Source organism: Lampetra fluviatilis, unplaced genomic scaffold, assembly GCF_964198595.1.
Source record: "Lampetra fluviatilis unplaced genomic scaffold, kcLamFluv1.1 SCAFFOLD_970, whole genome shotgun sequence".
Classification (NCBI taxonomy): domain Eukaryota; kingdom Metazoa; phylum Chordata; class Hyperoartia; order Petromyzontiformes; family Petromyzontidae; genus Lampetra; species Lampetra fluviatilis.
In genome coordinates, this window is record NW_027620886.1 from 76 (window position 1) to 20,000 (window position 19,925).

The 19,925-nt window shown below is 56.6% G+C and overlaps 1 protein-coding gene and 1 long non-coding RNA gene across 2 annotated transcripts in view; both read right to left on the minus strand.

Moving 5' to 3' along the window:
* Nucleotides 1-1,249: 1,249 nt before the first annotated feature.
* Nucleotides 1,250-13,435, minus strand: LOC144954488 (bromodomain and WD repeat-containing protein 3-like; the record flags this gene model as incomplete). Its single annotated transcript, XM_078884975.1, has 4 exons — nt 13,376-13,435; nt 12,900-13,022; nt 7,960-8,188; nt 1,250-1,302 (listed from the first exon to the last, which is right to left on the minus strand). Coding segments are annotated over exons 2-4 (309 nt in total), but the record flags the coding sequence as incomplete, so codon positions are not given.
* A 364-nt stretch (nt 13,436-13,799) lies between these two features.
* LOC144954487 (uncharacterized) overlaps nt 13,800-19,925 on the minus strand; it is a 21,059-nt gene continuing 14,933 nt past the window's right edge. Inside the window, exons 3-5 of the long non-coding RNA XR_013641215.1 lie at nt 19,444-19,551; nt 17,497-17,677; nt 13,800-13,928 (exon numbers count right to left, since the gene is read on the minus strand). This is a non-coding gene — a long non-coding RNA (uncharacterized LOC144954487). The remainder of the gene's footprint in view (nt 13,929-17,496; nt 17,678-19,443; nt 19,552-19,925) is intronic.

Here is a 19,925-nt window from a genome sequence, read left to right on the forward strand (position 1 = left end):
TGAGTGAGTGGGTGGGTGGGGTGTGTGGGTGAGTGGGTGGGTGGGTGGTGAGTGGGTGGGTGAGTGAGTGAGTGGGTGGGTGGGTGAGTGGGTGAGTGGGTGGTGAGTGGGTGGGTGGTGAGTGGGTGGGTGAGTGAGTGAGTGGGTGGGTGAGTGAGTGAGTGAGTAAGTGAGTGGGTGAGTGGGTGGGTGAGTGAGTGAGTGGGTGGGTGGTGAGTGGGTGGGTGGTGAGTGAGTGAGTGGGTGAGTGAGTGGGTGGGTGGGTGGGTGGGTGGGTGAGTGGGTGAGTGGGTGGTGAGTGGGTGGGTGGTGAGTGGGTGGGTGGTGAGTGGGTGGATGGTGAGTGAGTGGGTGAGTGAGTGAGTGGGTGGGTGGGTGGGTGGGTGAGTGGGTGAGTGGGTGGTGAGTGGGTGGGTGGTGAGTGGGTGGGTGGTGAGTGGGTGGTGAGTGGGTGGGTGGTGAGTGGGTGGGTGGTGAGTGGGTGAGTGGGTGGGTGAGTGAGTGGGTGAGTGAGTAAGTGAGTGGGTGAGTGGGTGGGTGAGTGAGTGGGTGGGTGGTGAGTGGGTGGGTGAGTGGGTGGGTGAGTGGTGAGTGGGTGGGTGGTGAGTGGGTGGGTGAGTGGTGAGTGGGTGGGTGAGTGGTGAGTGGGTGGGTGGGTGGTGAGTGGGTGAGTGGGTAGGTGGTGAGTGGGTGAGTGGGTGGGTGAGTGAGTGAGTGAGTGGGTGGGTGAGTGAGTGAGTGGGTGAGTGAGTGAGTGGGTGAGTGGGTGGGTGAGTGAGTGGGTGGGTGGTGAGTGGGTGGGTGGTGAGTGGGTGAGTGGGTGGGTGAGTGAGTGGGTGAGTGAGTGAGTGGGTGGGTGAGTGAGTGAGTGGGTGAGTGGGTGGGTGAGTGAGTGAGTGGGTGGGTGAGTGAGTGGGTGGATGGTGAGTGGGTGGGTGGAGGGTGGGTGGTGAGTGGGTGGGTGGTGAGTGGGTGGGTGAGTGGTGAGTGGGTGGGTGGTGAGTGGGTGGGTGGTGAGTGGGTGGGTGGTGAGTGGGTGGGTGGAGGGTGGGTGGGTGGAGGGTGGGTGGTGAGTGGTTGGGTGGTGAGTGGGTGGGTGAGTGGTGAGTGGGTGGGTGGTGAGTGGGTGGGTGGTGAGTGGGTGGGTGAGTGGTGAGTGGGTGAGTAACTGAGAGACTGACTGACTGAGTGACTGAGTGACTAACTAACTAGCTGTCTGACTGCCTGACTAACTGCCTGACTGACTCACCCGATGGACCGAGCCCCATCTGAGGCACCAGCTGGTGTAGAGGGGCTCCGCGCCTGCCGGGCACGAGGCGCTGGGCGTGTGGGGGGTGCGGGTTGCCGTGACTGAGTGACTGACTGACTGAGCGACTGACTGACTGACTGAGTTACTGAGCGACTGACTGACTGACTGAGTTACTGAGCGACTGACTGACTGACTGACTGAGTTACTGAGCGACTGACTGACTGACTGAGTTACTGAGCGACTGACTGACTGACTGAGTTACTGAGCGACTGACTGACTGACTGAGTTACTGAGCGACTGACTGACTGAGTTACTGAGTTACTGACTGACTGACTGAGTTACTGAGCGACTGACTGACTGACTGACTGAGTTACTGACTGACTGACTGAGTTACTGAGCGACTGACTGACTGACTGAGTTACTGAGTTACTGAGCGACTGACTGACTGACTGAGTTACTGAGCGACTGACTGACTGAGTTACTGAGCGACTGACTGACTGAGTTACTGAGCGACTGACTGACTGACTGACTGAGTTACTGAGCGACTGACTGACTGACTGACTGAGTTACTGACTGACTGACTGACTGAGTTACTGAGTTACTGAGCGACTGACTGACTGAGTTACTGAGCGACTGACTGACTGACTGAGTTACTGAGCGACTGACTGACTGAGTTACTGAGTGACTGACTGACTGACTGAGTTACTGAGCGACTGACTGACTGACTGAGTTACTGAGCGACTGACTGACTGACTGAGTTACTGAGCGACTGACTGACTGAGTTAGTGAGCGACTGACTGACTGAGTTACTGAGTTACTGAGCGACTGACTGACTGACTGACTGAGTTACTGAGCGACTGACTGACTGACTGACTGAGTTACTGAGCGACTGACTGACTGAGCGACTGACTGACTGAGCGACTGACTGACTGAGCGACTGACTGACTGAGTGACTGAGAGACTGACTGACTGACTGAGCGACTGAGCGAATGACTGACTGACCGACTGACTAACTAACTGCCTGACCGCCTGACTGCCTGACTCACCCGATGGACCGAGCCCCATCTGAGGCACCAGCTGATGTAGAGGGGCTCCGCGCTGGGCGTGTGGGGGGTGCGGGTTTCCGTGACTGAGTGACTGAGTGACTGAGTGACTGAGCGACTGAGTGACTGACTGACTGACTGAGAGACTGACTGAGTGACTGAGCGACTGAGTGACTGACTGACTGAGTGACTGACTGAGTGACTGACTGACTGAGAGACTGACTGAGTGACTGAGCGACTGAGTGACTGACTGACTGAGCGACTGACTGAGTGACTGACTGACTGAGAGACTGACTGAGTGACTGAGTGACTGAGCGACTGAGTGACTGAGCGACTGACTGAGCGACTGAGCGACTGACTGACTGAGCGACTGACTGAGTGAGCGGCTGAGTAACCGAATGAGTAACCGAATGAGTGACTGACTGAGTTATTGAGTGACTAACTAACTAACTGTCTGACTGCCTGACTAACTGCCTGACTGACTCACCCGATGGACCGAGCCCCATCTGAGGCACCAGCTGATGTAGAGGGGCTCCGCGCTGGGCGTGTGGTGGGTGCGGGTTGCCGTGACTGAGCGACTGAGTGACTGACTGATTGAGCGACTGAGTTACTGAGCGACTGACTGACTGAGCGACTGACTGACTGACTGAGCGACTGACTGACTGAGCGACTGACTGAGTTACTGAGCGACTGACTGACTGAGCGACTGAGTTACTGAGCGACTGACTGACTGAGCGACTGAGTTACTGAGCGACTGACTGACTGAGCGACTGACTGACTGACTGAGCGACTGACTGACTGAGCGACTGACTGAGTTACTGAGCGACTGACTGACTGAGCGACTGACTGACTGACTGAGCGACTGACTGACTGAGCGACTGACTGAGTTACTGAGCGACTGACTGACTGAGCGACTGACTGACTGACTGAGCGACTGACTGACTGATTGAGCGACTGAGTTACTGAGCGACTGACTGACTGAGCGACTGACTGATTGAGCGACTGAGTTACTGAGCGACTGACTGACTGAGCGACTGACTGATTGAGCGACTGAGTTACTGAGCGACTGACTGACTGAGCGACTGACTGACTGACTGAGCGACTGACTGACTGACTGAGCGACTGACTGATTGAGCGACTGAGTTACTGAGCGACTGACTGACTGAGCGACTGACTGACTGACTGAGCGACTGACTGACTGAGCGACTGACTGAGTTACTGAGCGACTGACTGACTGAGCGACTGACTGACTGACTGAGCGACTGACTGACTGAGCGACTGACTGAGTTACTGAGCGACTGACTGATTGAGCGACTGAGTTACTGAGCGACTGACTGACTGAGCGACTGACTGATTGAGCGACTGAGTTACTGAGCGACTGACTGACTGAGCGACTGAGTTACTGAGCGACTGACTGACTGAGCGACTGACTGACTGACTGAGCGACTGACTGACTGAGCGACTGACTGAGTTACTGAGCGACTGACTGACTGAGCGACTGACTGACTGACTGAGCGACTGACTGACTGAGCGACTGACTGAGTTACTGAGCGACTGACTGACTGAGCGACTGACTGACTGACTGAGCGACTGACTGACTGATTGAGCGACTGAGTTACTGAGCGACTGACTGACTGAGCGACTGACTGATTGAGCGACTGAGTTACTGAGCGACTGACTGACTGAGCGACTGACTGATTGAGCGACTGAGTTACTGAGCGACTGACTGACTGAGCGACTGACTGATTGAGCGACTGAGTTACTGAGCGACTGACTGACTGAGCGACTGACTGACTGAGCGACTGACTGATTGAGCGACTGAGTTACTGAGCGACTGACTGACTGAGCGACTGACTGACTGAGCGACTGAGTTACTGAGCGACTGACTGATTGAGCGACTGACTGAGCGACTGACTGACTGAGCGACTGACTGATTGAGCGACTGAGTTACTGAGCGACTGACTGACTGAGCGACTGACTGATTGAGCGACTGACTGACTGAGCGACTGACTGACTGAGCGACTGAGTTACTGAGCGACTGAGTTACTGAGCGACTGACTGACTGAGCGACTGACTGACTGACTGACTGAGTTACTGAGCGACTGAGTTACTGAGCGACTGACTGACTGAGTTACTGAGCGACTGACTGACTGACTGAGTTACTGAGCGACTGACTGACTGACTGACTGAGTTACTGAGCGACTGACTGACTGAGTTACTGAGCGACTGACTGACTGAGTTACTGAGTTACTGACTGACTGAGTTACTGAGCGACTGACTGACTGAGTTACTGAGCGACTGACTGACTGACTGACTGAGTTACTGAGCGACTGACTGACTGAGCGACTGACTGACTGAGCGACTGACTGACTGAGCGACTGACTGACTGAGTGACTGAGAGACTGACTGACTGACTGAGCGACTGAGCGAATGACTGACTGACCGACTGACTAACTAACTGCCTGACCGCCTGACTGCCTGACTCACCCGATGGACCGAGCCCCATCTGAGGCACCAGCTGATGTAGAGGGGCTCCGCGCTGGGCGTGTGGGGGGTGCGGGTTTCCGTGACTGAGTGACTGAGTGACTGAGTGACTGAGCGACTGAGTGACTGACTGACTGACTGAGAGACTGACTGAGTGACTGAGCGACTGAGTGACTGACTGACTGAGTGACTGACTGAGTGACTGACTGACTGAGAGACTGACTGAGTGACTGAGCGACTGAGTGACTGACTGACTGAGCGACTGACTGAGTGACTGACTGACTGAGAGACTGACTGAGTGACTGAGTGACTGAGCGACTGAGTGACTGAGCGACTGACTGAGCGACTGAGCGACTGACTGACTGAGCGACTGACTGAGCGACTGAGCGACTGACTGACTGAGCGACTGACTGAGTGACTGAGCGACTGACTGACTGACTGAGCGACTGACTGACTGATTGAGCGACTGAGTTACTGAGCGACTGACTGACTGAGCGACTGACTGATTGAGCGACTGAGTTACTGAGCGACTGACTGACTGAGCGACTGACTGATTGAGCGACTGAGTTACTGAGCGACTGACTGACTGAGCGACTGACTGATTGAGCGACTGAGTTACTGAGCGACTGACTGACTGAGCGACTGACTGACTGAGCGACTGACTGATTGAGCGACTGAGTTACTGAGCGACTGACTGACTGAGCGACTGACTGACTGAGCGACTGAGTTACTGAGCGACTGACTGATTGAGCGACTGACTGAGCGACTGACTGACTGAGCGACTGACTGATTGAGCGACTGAGTTACTGAGCGACTGACTGACTGAGCGACTGACTGATTGAGCGACTGACTGACTGAGCGACTGACTGACTGAGCGACTGAGTTACTGAGCGACTGAGTTACTGAGCGACTGACTGACTGAGCGACTGACTGACTGACTGACTGAGTTACTGAGCGACTGAGTTACTGAGCGACTGACTGACTGAGTTACTGAGCGACTGACTGACTGACTGAGTTACTGAGCGACTGACTGACTGACTGACTGAGTTACTGAGCGACTGACTGACTGAGTTACTGAGCGACTGACTGACTGAGTTACTGAGTTACTGACTGACTGAGTTACTGAGCGACTGACTGACTGAGTTACTGAGCGACTGACTGACTGACTGACTGAGTTACTGAGCGACTGACTGACTGAGCGACTGACTGACTGAGCGACTGACTGACTGAGCGACTGACTGACTGAGTGACTGAGAGACTGACTGACTGACTGAGCGACTGAGCGAATGACTGACTGACCGACTGACTAACTAACTGCCTGACCGCCTGACTGCCTGACTCACCCGATGGACCGAGCCCCATCTGAGGCACCAGCTGATGTAGAGGGGCTCCGCGCTGGGCGTGTGGGGGGTGCGGGTTTCCGTGACTGAGTGACTGAGTGACTGAGTGACTGAGCGACTGAGTGACTGACTGACTGACTGAGAGACTGACTGAGTGACTGAGCGACTGAGTGACTGACTGACTGAGTGACTGACTGAGTGACTGACTGACTGAGAGACTGACTGAGTGACTGAGCGACTGAGTGACTGACTGACTGAGCGACTGACTGAGTGACTGACTGACTGAGAGACTGACTGAGTGACTGAGTGACTGAGCGACTGAGTGACTGAGCGACTGACTGAGCGACTGAGCGACTGACTGACTGAGCGACTGACTGAGTGAGCGGCTGAGTAACCGAATGAGTAACCGAATGAGTGACTGACTGAGTTATTGAGTGACTAACTAACTGTCTGACTGCCTGACTAACTGCCTGACTGACTCACCCGATGGACCGAGCCCCATCTGAGGCACCAGCTGATGTAGAGGGGCTCCGCGCTGGGCGTGTGGTGGGTGCGGGTTGCCGTGACTGAGTTACTGAGCGACTGAGTTACTGAGCGACTGACTGACTGACTGACTGAGCGACTGAGTTACTGAGCGACTGACTGACTGACTGAGCGACTGACTGACTGAGCGACTGACTGAGTTACTGAGCGACTGACTGACTGAGCGACTGAGTTACTGAGCGACTGACTGACTGAGCGACTGACTGACTGACTGAGTTACTGAGCGACTGACTGACTGAGCGACTGACTGATTGAGTGACTGAGTTACTGAGCGACTGACTGACTGAGCGACTGACTGATTGAGCGACTGAGTTACTGAGCGACTGACTGACTGAGCGACTGACTGATTGAGCGACTGAGTTACTGAGCGACTGACTGACTGAGCGACTGACTGATTGAGCGACTGAGTTACTGAGCGACTGACTGACTGAGCGACTGACTGACTGACTGAGCGACTGACTGACTGAGCGACTGACTGAGTTACTGAGCGACTGACTGACTGAGCGACTGACTGATTGAGCGACTGAGTTACTGAGCGACTGACTGACTGAGCGACTGACTGACTGAGCGACTGACTGACTGACTGAGCGACTGACTGACTGAGAGACTGACTGACTGACTGAGCAACTGAATTACTGAGCGACTGACCGACTGACTGACTGACCGCCTGACTAACTAACTGCCTGACCGCCTGACTGACTGACTCACCCGATGGACCGAGCCCCATCTGAGGCACCAGCTGGTGTAGAGGGGCTCCGCGCTGGGCGTGTGGGGGGTGCGGGTTTCCGTGACTGAGTGACTGAGTGACTGAGTGACTGAGCGACTGACTGAGTGACTGACTGAGAGACTGACTGAGTGACTGAGTGACTGAGCGACTGACTGACTGAGAGACTGACTGACTGACTGAGCGACTGAATTACTGAGCGACTGACCGACTGACTGACTGCATGACTGACTGACTGCATGACTGACTGACCGACTGACTGACTGACCGCCTGACTAACTAACTGCCTGACCGCCTGACTGACTGACTCACCCGATGGACCGAGCCCCATCTGAGGCACCAGCTGGTGTAGAGGGGCTCCGCGCTGGGCGTGTGGGGGGTGCGGGTTTCCGTGACTGAGTGACTGAGTGACTGAGTGACTGAGCGACTGACTGAGTGACTGACTGACTGAGAGACTGACTGAGTGACTGAGTGACTGAGCGGCTGAGTAACCGAATGAGTAACCGAATGAGTAACCGAATGAGTGACTAACTAACTAGCTGTCTGACTGCCTGACTAACTGCCTGACTGACTCACCCGATGGACCGAGCCCCATCTGAGGCACCAGCTGGTGTAGAGGGGCTCCGCGCCTGCCGGGCACGAGGCGCTGGGCGTGTGGGGGGTGCGGGTTTCCGTTGACGTCGACTAGGAAGGCCGGAGGCATGAGGTGCGGGGCCTGCTGCGTCTGTGCGTCCAGCACAAAGTCGTTGGCGTCGCGGATCAGCGGGCGGTAGTCCGTGTGGAAGAACAGCTGGTCCGGGATCGCCTGGGCGGAGACACGGGGGGAGACACGGGGGGAGACACGGGGGGAGAGAGACACGGGGAGAGAGGGAGACACAAGGAGACACGGGGAGAGACACGGGGGGAGACACAGGGGAGGTGAGGAGACACGGGGGGAGACACGGGCAGAGACACAAGGAGACATGGGGAGAGACACAGGGGGAGACACGGGGGGAGAGACACGGGGGGAGACACGGGCAGAGACACAAGGAGACATGGGGAGAGACACGGGGAGAGACACGGGGGGAGAGACACGGGGGGAGAGACACGGGGAGACACGGGTAGAGACACGGGGGGAGACACGCGTAGAGACATGAATCAGCGGGCGGTAGTCTGTGTGGAAGAACAGCTGGTCCGGGATCGCCTGGGCGGAGACACGGAGAGACACGGGGGAGAGACACGGGGAGAGACAACGGGGGGAGACACAGGGGAGGTGAGGAGACACGGGGGGAGACACGGGGGGAGACACAAGGAGACACGGGGAGAGACACGGGGAGACACGGGGAGAGACACGGGGGGAGACACAGGGGAGGTGAGGAGACACGGGGGGAGACACGGGGGGAGACACAAGGAGACACGGGGAGAGACACGGGGAGACACGGGGAGAGACACGGGGAGAGACACGGGGAGACACGGGGGGGAGACACGGGGGGAGACACAAGGAGACACGGGGAGACACGGGGAGAGACACGGGGAGAGACACAGGGGGAGACACAAGGAGACACGGGGAGACACGGGGAGAGACACGGGGAGAGACACGGGGAGAGACACGGGGAGACACGGGGGGGAGACACGGGGGGAGACACAAGGAGACACGGGGAGACACGGGGAGAGACACGGGGAGAGACACAGGGGGAGACACAAGGAGACACGGGGAGACACGGGGAGAGACACGGGGAGAGACACAGGGGGAGACACGGGGGGAGACACAAGGAGACACGGGGAGACACGGGGAGACAGGGGGAGAGACACGGGGAGAGACACGGGGAGAGACACGGGGGGAGACACAAGGAGACACGGGGAGACACGGGGAGAGACACGGGGAGAGACACAAGGAGACACGGGGAGACACGGGGAGAGACACGGGGAGAGACACAGGGGAGGTGAGGAGACACGGGGGGAGACACGGGGGGAGGAGACACAGAGAGGGAGACAGACACACACACAGTGACACACACAGACACACACACACACCTGGCTGTGCGTGTCCGAGTGTGACATCAGCAGGAGTTGGCCGTGTGAGTCGGTGGCGCACACACAGACACACACACAGACACACACACAGTGACACACACACACACAGACACACACACACAGACACACAGACACACACAGACACACACACACACCTGGCTGTGCGTGTCCGAGTGTGACATCAGCAGGAGTTGGCCGTGTGAGTCGGTGGCGCACACACAGACACACACAGACACACACACACAGTGACACACACACACACACTCAGACACACACACACACAGACACACAGACACACACAGACACACACACACACCTGGCTGTGCGTGTCCGAGTGTGACATCAGCAGGAGTTGGCCGTGTGAGTCGGTGGCGCACACACAGACACACACACAGACACACACACAGTGACACACACACACACAGACACACACACACAGACACACAGACACACACAGACACACACACACACCTGGCTGTGCGTGTCCGAGTGTGACATCAGCAGGAGTTGGCCGTGTGAGTCGGTGGCGCACACACAGACACACACACAGACACACACACAGTGACACACACACACACAGACACACACACACAGACACACAGACACACACAGACACACACACACACCTGGCTGTGCGTGTCCGAGTGTGACATCAGCAGGAGTTGGCCGTGTGAGTCGGTGGCGCACACACAGACACACACACAGACACACACACAGTGACACACACACACACAGACACACACACACAGACACACAGACACACACAGACACACACACACACCTGGCTGTGCGTGTCCGAGTGTGACATCAGCAGGAGTTGGCCGTGTGAGTCGGTGGCGCACACACAGACACACACACAGACACACACACAGTGACACACACACACACAGACACACACACACAGACACACAGACACACACAGACACACACACACACCTGGCTGTGCGTGTCCGAGTGTGACATCAGCAGGAGTTGGCCGTGTGAGTCGGTGGCGCACACACAGACACACACACAGACACACACACAGTGACACACACACACACAGACACACACACACAGACACACAGACACACACAGACACACACACACACCTGGCTGTGCGTGTCCGAGTGTGACATCAGCAGGAGTTGGCCGTGTGAGTCGGTGGCGCACACACAGACACACACACAGACACACACACAGTGACACACACACACACAGACACACACACACAGACACACAGACACACACAGACACACACACACACCTGGCTGTGCGTGTCCGAGTGTGACATCAGCAGGAGTTGGCCGTGTGAGTCGGTGGCGCACACACAGACACACACACAGACACACACACAGTGACACACACACACACAGACACACACACACAGACACACAGACACACACAGACACACACACACACCTGGCTGTGCGTGTCCGAGTGTGACATCAGCAGGAGTTGGCCGTGTGAGTCGGTGGCGCACACACAGACACACACACAGACACACACACAGTGACACACACACACACAGACACACACACACAGACACACAGACACACACAGACACACACACACACCTGGCTGTGCGTGTCCGAGTGTGACATCAGCAGGAGTTGGCCGTGTGAGTCGGTGGCGCACACACAGACACACACACAGACACACACACAGTGACACACACACACACAGACACACACACACAGACACACAGACACACACAGACACACACACACACCTGGCTGTGCGTGTCCGAGTGTGACATCAGCAGGAGTTGGCCGTGTGAGTCGGTGGCGCACACACAGACACACACACAGACACACACACAGTGACACACACACACACAGACACACACACACAGACACACAGACACACACAGACACACACACACACCTGGCTGTGCGTGTCCGAGTGTGACATCAGCAGGAGTTGGCCGTGTGAGTCGGTGGCGCACACACAGACACACACACAGACACACACACAGTGACACACACACACACAGACACACACACACAGACACACAGACACACACAGACACACACACACACCTGGCTGTGCGTGTCCGAGTGTGACATCAGCAGGAGTTGGCCGTGTGAGTCGGTGGCGCACACACAGACACACACACAGACACACACACAGTGACACACACACACACAGACACACACACACAGACACACAGACACACACAGACACACACACACACCTGGCTGTGCGTGTCCGAGTGTGACATCAGCAGGAGTTGGCCGTGTGAGTCGGTGGCGCACACACAGACACACACACAGACACACACACAGTGACACACACACACACAGACACACACACACAGACACACAGACACACACAGACACACACACACACCTGGCTGTGCGTGTCCGAGTGTGACATCAGCAGGAGTTGGCCGTGTGAGTCGGTGGCGCACACACAGACACACACACAGACACACACACAGTGACACACACACACACAGACACACACACACAGACACACAGACACACACAGACACACACACACACCTGGCTGTGCGTGTCCGAGTGTGACATCAGCAGGAGTTGGCCGTGTGAGTCGGTGGCGCACACACAGACACACACACAGACACACACAGTGACACACACACACACAGACACACACACACAGACACACAGACACACACAGACACACACACACACCTGGCTGTGCGTGTCCGAGTGTGACATCAGCAGGAGTTGGCCGTGTGAGTCGGTGGCGCACACACAGACACACACACAGACACACACACAGTGACACACACACACACAGACACACACACACAGACACACAGACACACACAGACACACACACACACCTGGCTGTGCGTGTCCGAGTGTGACATCAGCAGGAGTTGGCCGTGTGAGTCGGTGGCGCACACACAGACACACACACAGACACACACACAGTGACACACACACACACAGACACACACACACAGACACACAGACACACACAGACACACACACACACCTGGCTGTGCGTGTCCGAGTGTGACATCAGCAGGAGTTGGCCGTGTGAGTCGGTGGCGCACACACAGACACACACACAGACACACACACAGTGACACACACACACACAGACACACACACACAGACACACACACACACACACAGACACACACACACACACCTGGCTGTGCGTGTCCGAGTGTGACATCAGCAGGAGTTGACCGTGTGAGTCGGTGGCGCACACACAGACACACACACAGACACACACAGACACACACACAGACACACACACACAGACACACACACACACACCTGGCTGTGCGTGTCCGAGTGTGACATCAGCAGGAGTTGGCCGTGTGAGTCGGTGGCGCACACACAGACACACACACACAGACACACACAGACACACACACACACACAGACACACACACACACACCTGGCTGTGCGTGTCCGAGTGTGACATCAGCAGGAGTTGGCCGTGTGAGTCGGTGGCGCACACACAGACACACACACAGACACACACACAGACACACACACACAGACACACAGACACACACAGACACACACACACACACCTGGCTGTGCGTGTCCGAGTGTGACATCAGCAGGAGTTGACCGTGTGAGTCGGTGGCGCACAGCGACAATCCGTCGGGAGAGAATCGGCAGTCAAACAGCGCCCCGTGACCCTGGCCCTCAATCTGTCGGGGGTCATGGGGGTCACGGGGGTCATGGGGGTCATGGGGGGGTCGAGGGAGGGTCAAAGGGTGTAGCGTGTGCAGTGTAGCATGTGTAGTGTAGTGTGTAGTGTAGTGTGTAGTAGTGTATAGTGTAGTGTGTAGTAGTGTATAGTAGTGTATAGTGTAGTGTATAGTGTAGTGTATAGTGTATAGTGTAGTGTATAGTGTAGTGTATAGTGTAGTGTATAGTGTATAGTGTAGTGTATAGTGTAGTGTATAGTGTATAGTAGTGTATAGTGTAGTGTGTAGTGTAGTGTATAGTGTATAGTAGTGTATAGTGTAGTGTATAGTGTAGTGTAGAGTGTATAGAGCACCGTGTTGAGATGGGTGCGAACGCGAGTTCCGCGCTGGAGGTCCCACAGTGCGAGGCGTGTGTAGTGTAGTGTGTAGTGTAGTGTATAGTGTATAGTAGTGTATAGTGTAGTGTATAGTGTAGTGTATAGTGTATAGAGCACCGTGTTGAGATGGGTGCGAACGCGAGTTCCGCGCTGGAGGTCCCACAGTGCGAGGCGTGTGTAGTGTAGTGTGTAGTGTAGTGTATAGTGTATAGTAGTGTATAGTGTAGTGTATAGTGTAGTGTATAGTGTAGTGTATAGTGTATAGAGCACCGTGTTGAGATGGGTGCGAACGCGAGTTCCGCGCTGGAGGTCCCACAGTGCGAGGCGTGTGTAGTGTAGTGTGTAGTGTATAGTGTATAGTAGTGTATAGTGTAGTGTATAGTGTATAGAGCACCGTGTTGAGATGGGTGCGAACGCGAGTTCCGCGCTGGAGGTCCCACAGTGCGAGGCGTCCGTCGTGGGCGGCAGACAGCAGCAGGCGGCCGTCCCACGGGTGCGGCTCCAACACAAACACCTCGTCCTCGTGCGCCTGTCAACAACAACAACAACAACAACTACGTCAACAACAACAACAACGTCAACAACACAAACACCTCGTCCTCGTGCGCCTGTCAACAACAACAACAACGTGAGTGAGTGGTGAGTGGTGAGTGGGTGGGTGGGTGAGTGAGTGAGTGGTGAGTGAGTGAGTGGTGAGTGAGTGAGTGGTGAGTGGTGAGTGGGTGGGTGAGTGAGTGAGTGAGTGGTGAGTGAGTGAGTGGTGAGTGAGTGGTGAGTGGGTGGGTGGGTGAGTGAGTGAGTGGTGAGTGAGTGAGTGAGTGGTGAGTGAGTGGTGAGTGGTGAGTGGGTGGGTGAGTGAGTGAGTGAGTGGTGAGTGAGTGGTGAGTGAGTGGTGAGTGGGTGGGTGAGTGAGTGAGTGAGTGGTGAGTGAGTGAGTGGTGAGTGAGTGGTGAGTGGTGAGTGGGTGGGTGGGTGAGTGAGTGAGTGGTGAGTGAGTGAGTGGTGAGTGAGTGGTGAGTGGTGAGTGGGTGGGTGGGTGAGTGAGTGAGTGGTGAGTGAGTGAGTGGTGAGTGAGTGGTGAGTGGTGAGTGGGTGGGTGGGTGGGTGAGTGAGTGTGTGAGTGGTGAGTGAGTGAGTGGTGAGTGAGTGAGTGGTGAGTGGTGAGTGGGTGGGTGGGTGAGTGAGTGAGTGAGTGGTGAGTGAGTGGTGAGTGAGTGAGTGGTGAGTGAGTGGTGAGTGAATGGTGAGTGAGTGAGTGGTGAGTGAGTGAGTGAGTGGTGAGTGAGTGGTGAGTGGGTGGGTGGGTGGGTGAGTGGGTGAGTGGTGAGTGGGTGGGTGGGTGGGTGGGTGGGTGAGTGAGTGAGTGGTGAGTGAGTGGGTGAGTGAGTGGGTGGGTGAGTGGTGAGTGAGTGAGTGGGTGAGTGGGTGAGTGGATGAGTGGGTGGGTGGGTGAGTGAGTGAGTGAGTGGTGAGTGAGTGGGTGAGTGAGTGGGTGGGTGAGTGGGTGAGTGGTGAGTGAGTGAGTGGGTGAGTGAGTGAGTGAGTGAGTGGTGAGTGAGTGAGTGAGTGGGTGGGTGAGTGGGTGAGTGGTGAGTGAGTGAGTGGGTGAGTGGGTGAGTGGATGGGTGAGTGGATGAGTGAGTGGGTGAGTGGGTGGGTGAGTGGGTGAGTGGTGAGTGAGTGAGTGGGTGAGTGAGTGAGTGGTGAGTGAGTGGTGAGTGAGTGAGTGAGTGGTGGTGAGTGAGTGAGTGGTGAGTGAGTGGTGAGTGAGTGAGTGGTGAGTGAGTGGTGAGTGGTGGTGAGTGAGTGAGTGGTGAGTGAGTGGTGAGTGAGTGAGTGGTGAGTGAGTGGTGAGTGGTGGTGAGTGAGTGAGTGGTGAGTGAGTGGTGAGTGAGTGAGTGGGTGAGTGAGTGAGTGGGTGAGTGAGTGAGTGGTGGTGAGTGAGTGAGTGAGTGGTGGTGAGTGAGTGAGTGGTGAGTGAGTGGTGAGTGAGTGGTGGAGTGAGTGAGTGGGTGAGTGAGTGGTGAGTGAGTGGTGAGTGAGTGAGTGGGTGAGTGAGTGAGTGGTGAGTGGGTGAGTGGGTGAGTGGATAAGTGAGTGGGTGAGTGGGTGAGTGAGTGAGTGGTGAGTGGGTGAGTGGGTGAGTGAGTGGTGATTGAGTGGTGAGTGGGTGAGTGGGTGAGTGAGTGAGTGGGTGAGTGGGTGAGTGGATAAGTGAGTGGGTGAGTGGGTGAGTGAGTGAGTGGTGAGTGAGTGAGTGGTGAGTGAGTGGTGAGTGAGTGGTGAGTGAGTGGGTGAGTGGTGAGTGAGTGGTGAGTGAGTGGTGAGTGAGTGAGTGGTGAGTGAGTGGTGAGTGAGTGGTGAGTGAGTGGTGAGTGAGTGGGTGAGTGGTGAGTGAGTGAGTGAGTGGTGAGTGGGTGAGTGAGTGGGTGAGTGAGTGGGTGGGTGAGTGAGTGGGTGAGTGAGTGAGTGAGTGAGTGGTGAGTGAGTGGGTGAGTGAGTGGGTGAGTGGGTGAGTGAGTGGGTGAGTGGATGAGTGAGTGGGTGAGTGGGTGAGTGAGTGAGTGGTGAGTGAGTGGTGAGTGAGTGAGTGGGTGAGTGAGTGGGTGAGTGAGTGAGTGAGTGAGTGGGTGAGTGAGTGGATGAGTGAGTGGTAAGTGAGTGGTGAGTGAGTGAGTGAGTGAGTGGGTGAGTGAGTGGTGAGTGAGTGGTGAGTGAGTGAGTGGGTGGTGAGTGAGTGGGTGAGTGGTGAGTGAGTGAGTGAGTGGTGAGTGGGTGAGTGAGTGGGTGAGTGAGTGGGTGGGTGAGTGAGTGGGTGAGTGAGTGAGTGAGTGAGTGAGTGGTGAGTGAGTGGGTGAGTGAGTGGGTGAGTGGGTGAGTGAGTGGGTGAGTGGATGAGTGAGTGGGTGAGTGGGTGAGTGAGTGAGTGGTGAGTGAGTGGTGAGTGAGTGAGTGGGTGAGTGAGTGGGTGAGTGAGGTGAGTGAGTGGGTGAGTGAGTGGATGAGTGAGTGGTGTGAGTGGGTGAGTGAGTGAGTGAGTGGTGAGTGGAGTGGTAAGTGAGTGGTGTGTGAGTGAGTGAGTGAGTGGGTGAGTGAGTGGTGAGTGAGTGGTGAGTGAGGTGGTGGGTGAGTGAGTGGTGAGTGAGTGGTGAGTGGGTGAGTGGGTGAGTGAGTGGGTGAGTGGGTGAGTGGATAAGTGAGTGGGTGAGTGGGTGAGTGAGTGAGTGGTGATGAGTGGTGAGTGGGTGAGTGAGTGAGGTGTGAGTGAGTGGTGAGTGAGTGGTGAGTGAGTGGTGGTGGTGATGTGAGTGGTGAGTGAGTGAGTGGTGAGTGAGTGAGTGAGTGGTGTGTGAGTGGGTGAGTGAGTGGTGAGTGAGTGGGTGAGTGTGAGTGAGTGGTGAGTGAGTGGTGAGTGAGTGAGTGTGTGAGTGAGTGGTGAGTGAGTGAGTGAGTGAGTGGTGAGTGAGTGGGTGGGTGAGTGGGTGAGTGGTGAGTGAGTGGGTGAGTGAGTGAGTGGTGAGTGAGTGGGTGGGTGAGTGGGTGAGTGGTGAGTGAGTGAGTGGTGAGTGAGTGGGTGGGTGAGTGAGTGAGTGGTGAGTGAGTGGGTGGGTGAGTGAGTGGTGAGTGAGTGGGTGAGTGAGTGAGTGGTGAGTGAGTGGGTGAGTGAGTGGTGAGTGAGTGGGTGAGTGAGTGAGTGGTGAGTGAGTGGTGAGTGAGTGAGTGGGTGAGTGGAGAGTGAGTGTGGTGGGTGAGTGAGTGAGTGGTGAGTGAGTGGTGGTGGTGTGAGTGGGTGAGTGGTGAGTGAGTGAGTGGTGAGTGGTGGTGAGTGAGTGGGTGAGTGAGTGAGTGGGTGAGTGGGTGAGTGGTGAGTGAGTGAGTGGGTGAGTGGGTGAGTGGATGAGTGAGTGGGTGAGTGGGTGAGTGAGTGAGTGGGTGAGTGGGTGAGTGAGTGGGTGGGTGAGTGGGTGAGTGGTGAGTGAGTGGTGAGTGGGTGAGTGAGTGAGTGAGTGGTGAGTGAGTGGGTGAGTGAGTGAGTGGTGAGTGAGTGGTGAGTGAGTGGTGAGTGAGTGAGTGAGTGGTGAGTGTTGACTGCTCACCCGTAGCGAGTGTTGAAGTTGCCCCGTGTGAGAGTTCCACACTTTGAGCAGGAAGTTGCTGGTTGCCGTGACAACGAGGTTATCACGACGGTCCCAGGCAACCATCGTTACCTTGAGACGCGTCGGACACTCCTCCTCCTCACCACCACGCTCACCACCACGCTCACCACCACGCTCACCACTACACGGGGAGAGAGGGTGAGTGGGTGGGTGGGTGAGTGGGTGGGTGGGTGGGTGGGTGGGTGAGTGGGTGGGTGAGTCGGTGGGTGGGTGAGTGAGTGAGTGAGAGGGTGGGTGAGTGAGTGAGTGGGTGAGTGGGTGGGTGAGTGGGTGGGTGGGTGGGTGAGTGGGTGGGTGAGTGGGTGGGTGGGTGGGTGAGTGAGTGGGTGAGTGGGTGAGTGGGTGGGTGGGTGAGTGGGTGGGTGAGTGGGTGGGTGGGTGAGTGGGTGGGTGAGTGGGTGGATTAGTGGGTGGGTGAGTTGGTGGGTGAGTGAGTGAGTGAGTGAGAGGGTGGGTGAGTGAGTGGGTGGGTGGGTGGGTGAATGGGTGGGTGGGTGGGTGAGTGGGTGGGTGAGTGAGTGAGTGGGTGGGTGAGTGAGTGGGTGGGTGAGTGAGTGGGTGGGTGGGTGGGTGGGTGGGTGAGTGGGTGGGTGGGTGAGTGAGTGAGTGAGTGGGTGGGTGGGTGAGTGGGTGGGTGAGTGGGTGGGTGAGTGGGTGGGTGGGTGGGTGGGTGGGTGGGTGGGTGAGTGGGTGGGTGAATGATTGAGTGAGTGGGTGGGTGAGTGAGTGAGTGGGTGGGTGAGTGGGTGGGTGAGTGGGTGAGTGGGTGGGTGGGTGAGTTGGTGGGTGAGTGGGTGAGTGGGTGGGTGGGTGAGTGAGTTGGTGGGTGGGTGAGTGGGTGGATTAGTGGGTGGGTGAGTGGGTGGGTGAGTGGTTAGGTGAGTGGGTGGGTGAGTGGGTGGGTGAGTGAGTGGGTGAGTGGGTGAGTGGGTGATTGAGTTGGTGAGTGGGTGGGTAGGTGGGTGAGTGGGTGGGTGAGTGGGTGGGTGAGTGGGTGGGTGAGTGAGTGAGTGAGTCAGTGAGTGGGTGAGTGGGTGAGTGGGTAGGTGGGTGGGTGGGTGAGTGAGTGAGTGAGTGGGTGAGTGAGTGAGTGGGTGGGTGGGTGGGTGGGTGAGTGAGTGAGTGGGTGGGTGGGTGGGTGGGTGGGTGAGTGAGTTGATGGGTGAGTGGGTGGGTGAGTGGGTGGGTGAATGGGTGGGTGGGTGAGTGGGTGGGTGGGTGAGTGGGTGGGTGAGTGAGTGAGTGAGTGGGTGGGTGAGTGGGTGGGTGAGTGAGTGGGTGGGTGGGTGGGTGGGTGGGTGGGTGGGTGGGTGAGTGGGTGGGTGGGTGAGTGAGTGGGTGGGTGGGTGAGTGGGTGGGTGGGTGAGTGGGTGGGTGAGTGAGTGAGTGAGTGGGTGGGTGAGTGATTGAGTGAGTGAGTGGGTGGGTGAGTGAGTGAGTGGGTGGGTGAGTGGGTGGGTGAATGAGTGAGTGGGTGGGTGAGTTGGTGGGTGAGTGGGTGAGTGAGTGAGTGGGTGAGTGGGTGAGTGGGTGGGTGAGTTGGTGGGTGGGTGGGTGAGTTGGTGGGTGGGTGAGTGGGTGGATTAGTGGGTGGGTGAGTGGGTGGGTGAGTGGTTAGGTGAGTGGGTGGGTGAGTGGGTGGGTGAATGGGTGGGTGAGTGAGTGGGTGAGTGAGTGGGTGAGTGGGTGAGTGAGTTGGTGAGTGGGTGGGTAGGTGGGTGAGTGAGTGGGTGGGTGGGTGAGTGGGTGAGTGAGTGAGTGGTTAGGTGAGTGGGTGGGTGAGTGCGTGAGTGGGTGGGTGAGTGCGTGAGTGGGTGAGTGGGTGAGTGAGTGAGTGAGTGGGTGGGTGGGTGAGTGAGTTGATGGGTGAGTGGGTGGGTGAGCGACCTTGGTGAGGAGGGTGAGGTGGCCATGTTGAGTACAAGTGAGCTCCACTCTCCCCTCTTCCTGCGTGCCCACACACGCGCCGTCCCATCGCGACTCCCGCTCACAAACCTGCACCCCCATCACCACCATCACCACCATCACCACCATCACCATCACCACTATCAACACCATCACCACCATCATCATCATCACCATCACCATCACCACCATCACCACCATCACCACCATCACCATCACCACCATCATCATCATCACCATCAACACCATCATCATCACCATCATCATCATCACCACCATCACCACCATCACCACCATCATCATCATCATCACCAACACCACCATCATCACCATCATCATCATCACCATCATCAACACCATCACCACCATCACCATCACCACCATCACCACCATCACCACCATCATCTCCATCATCATCATCACCATCATCATCATCATCACCATCATCATCATCACCACCATCA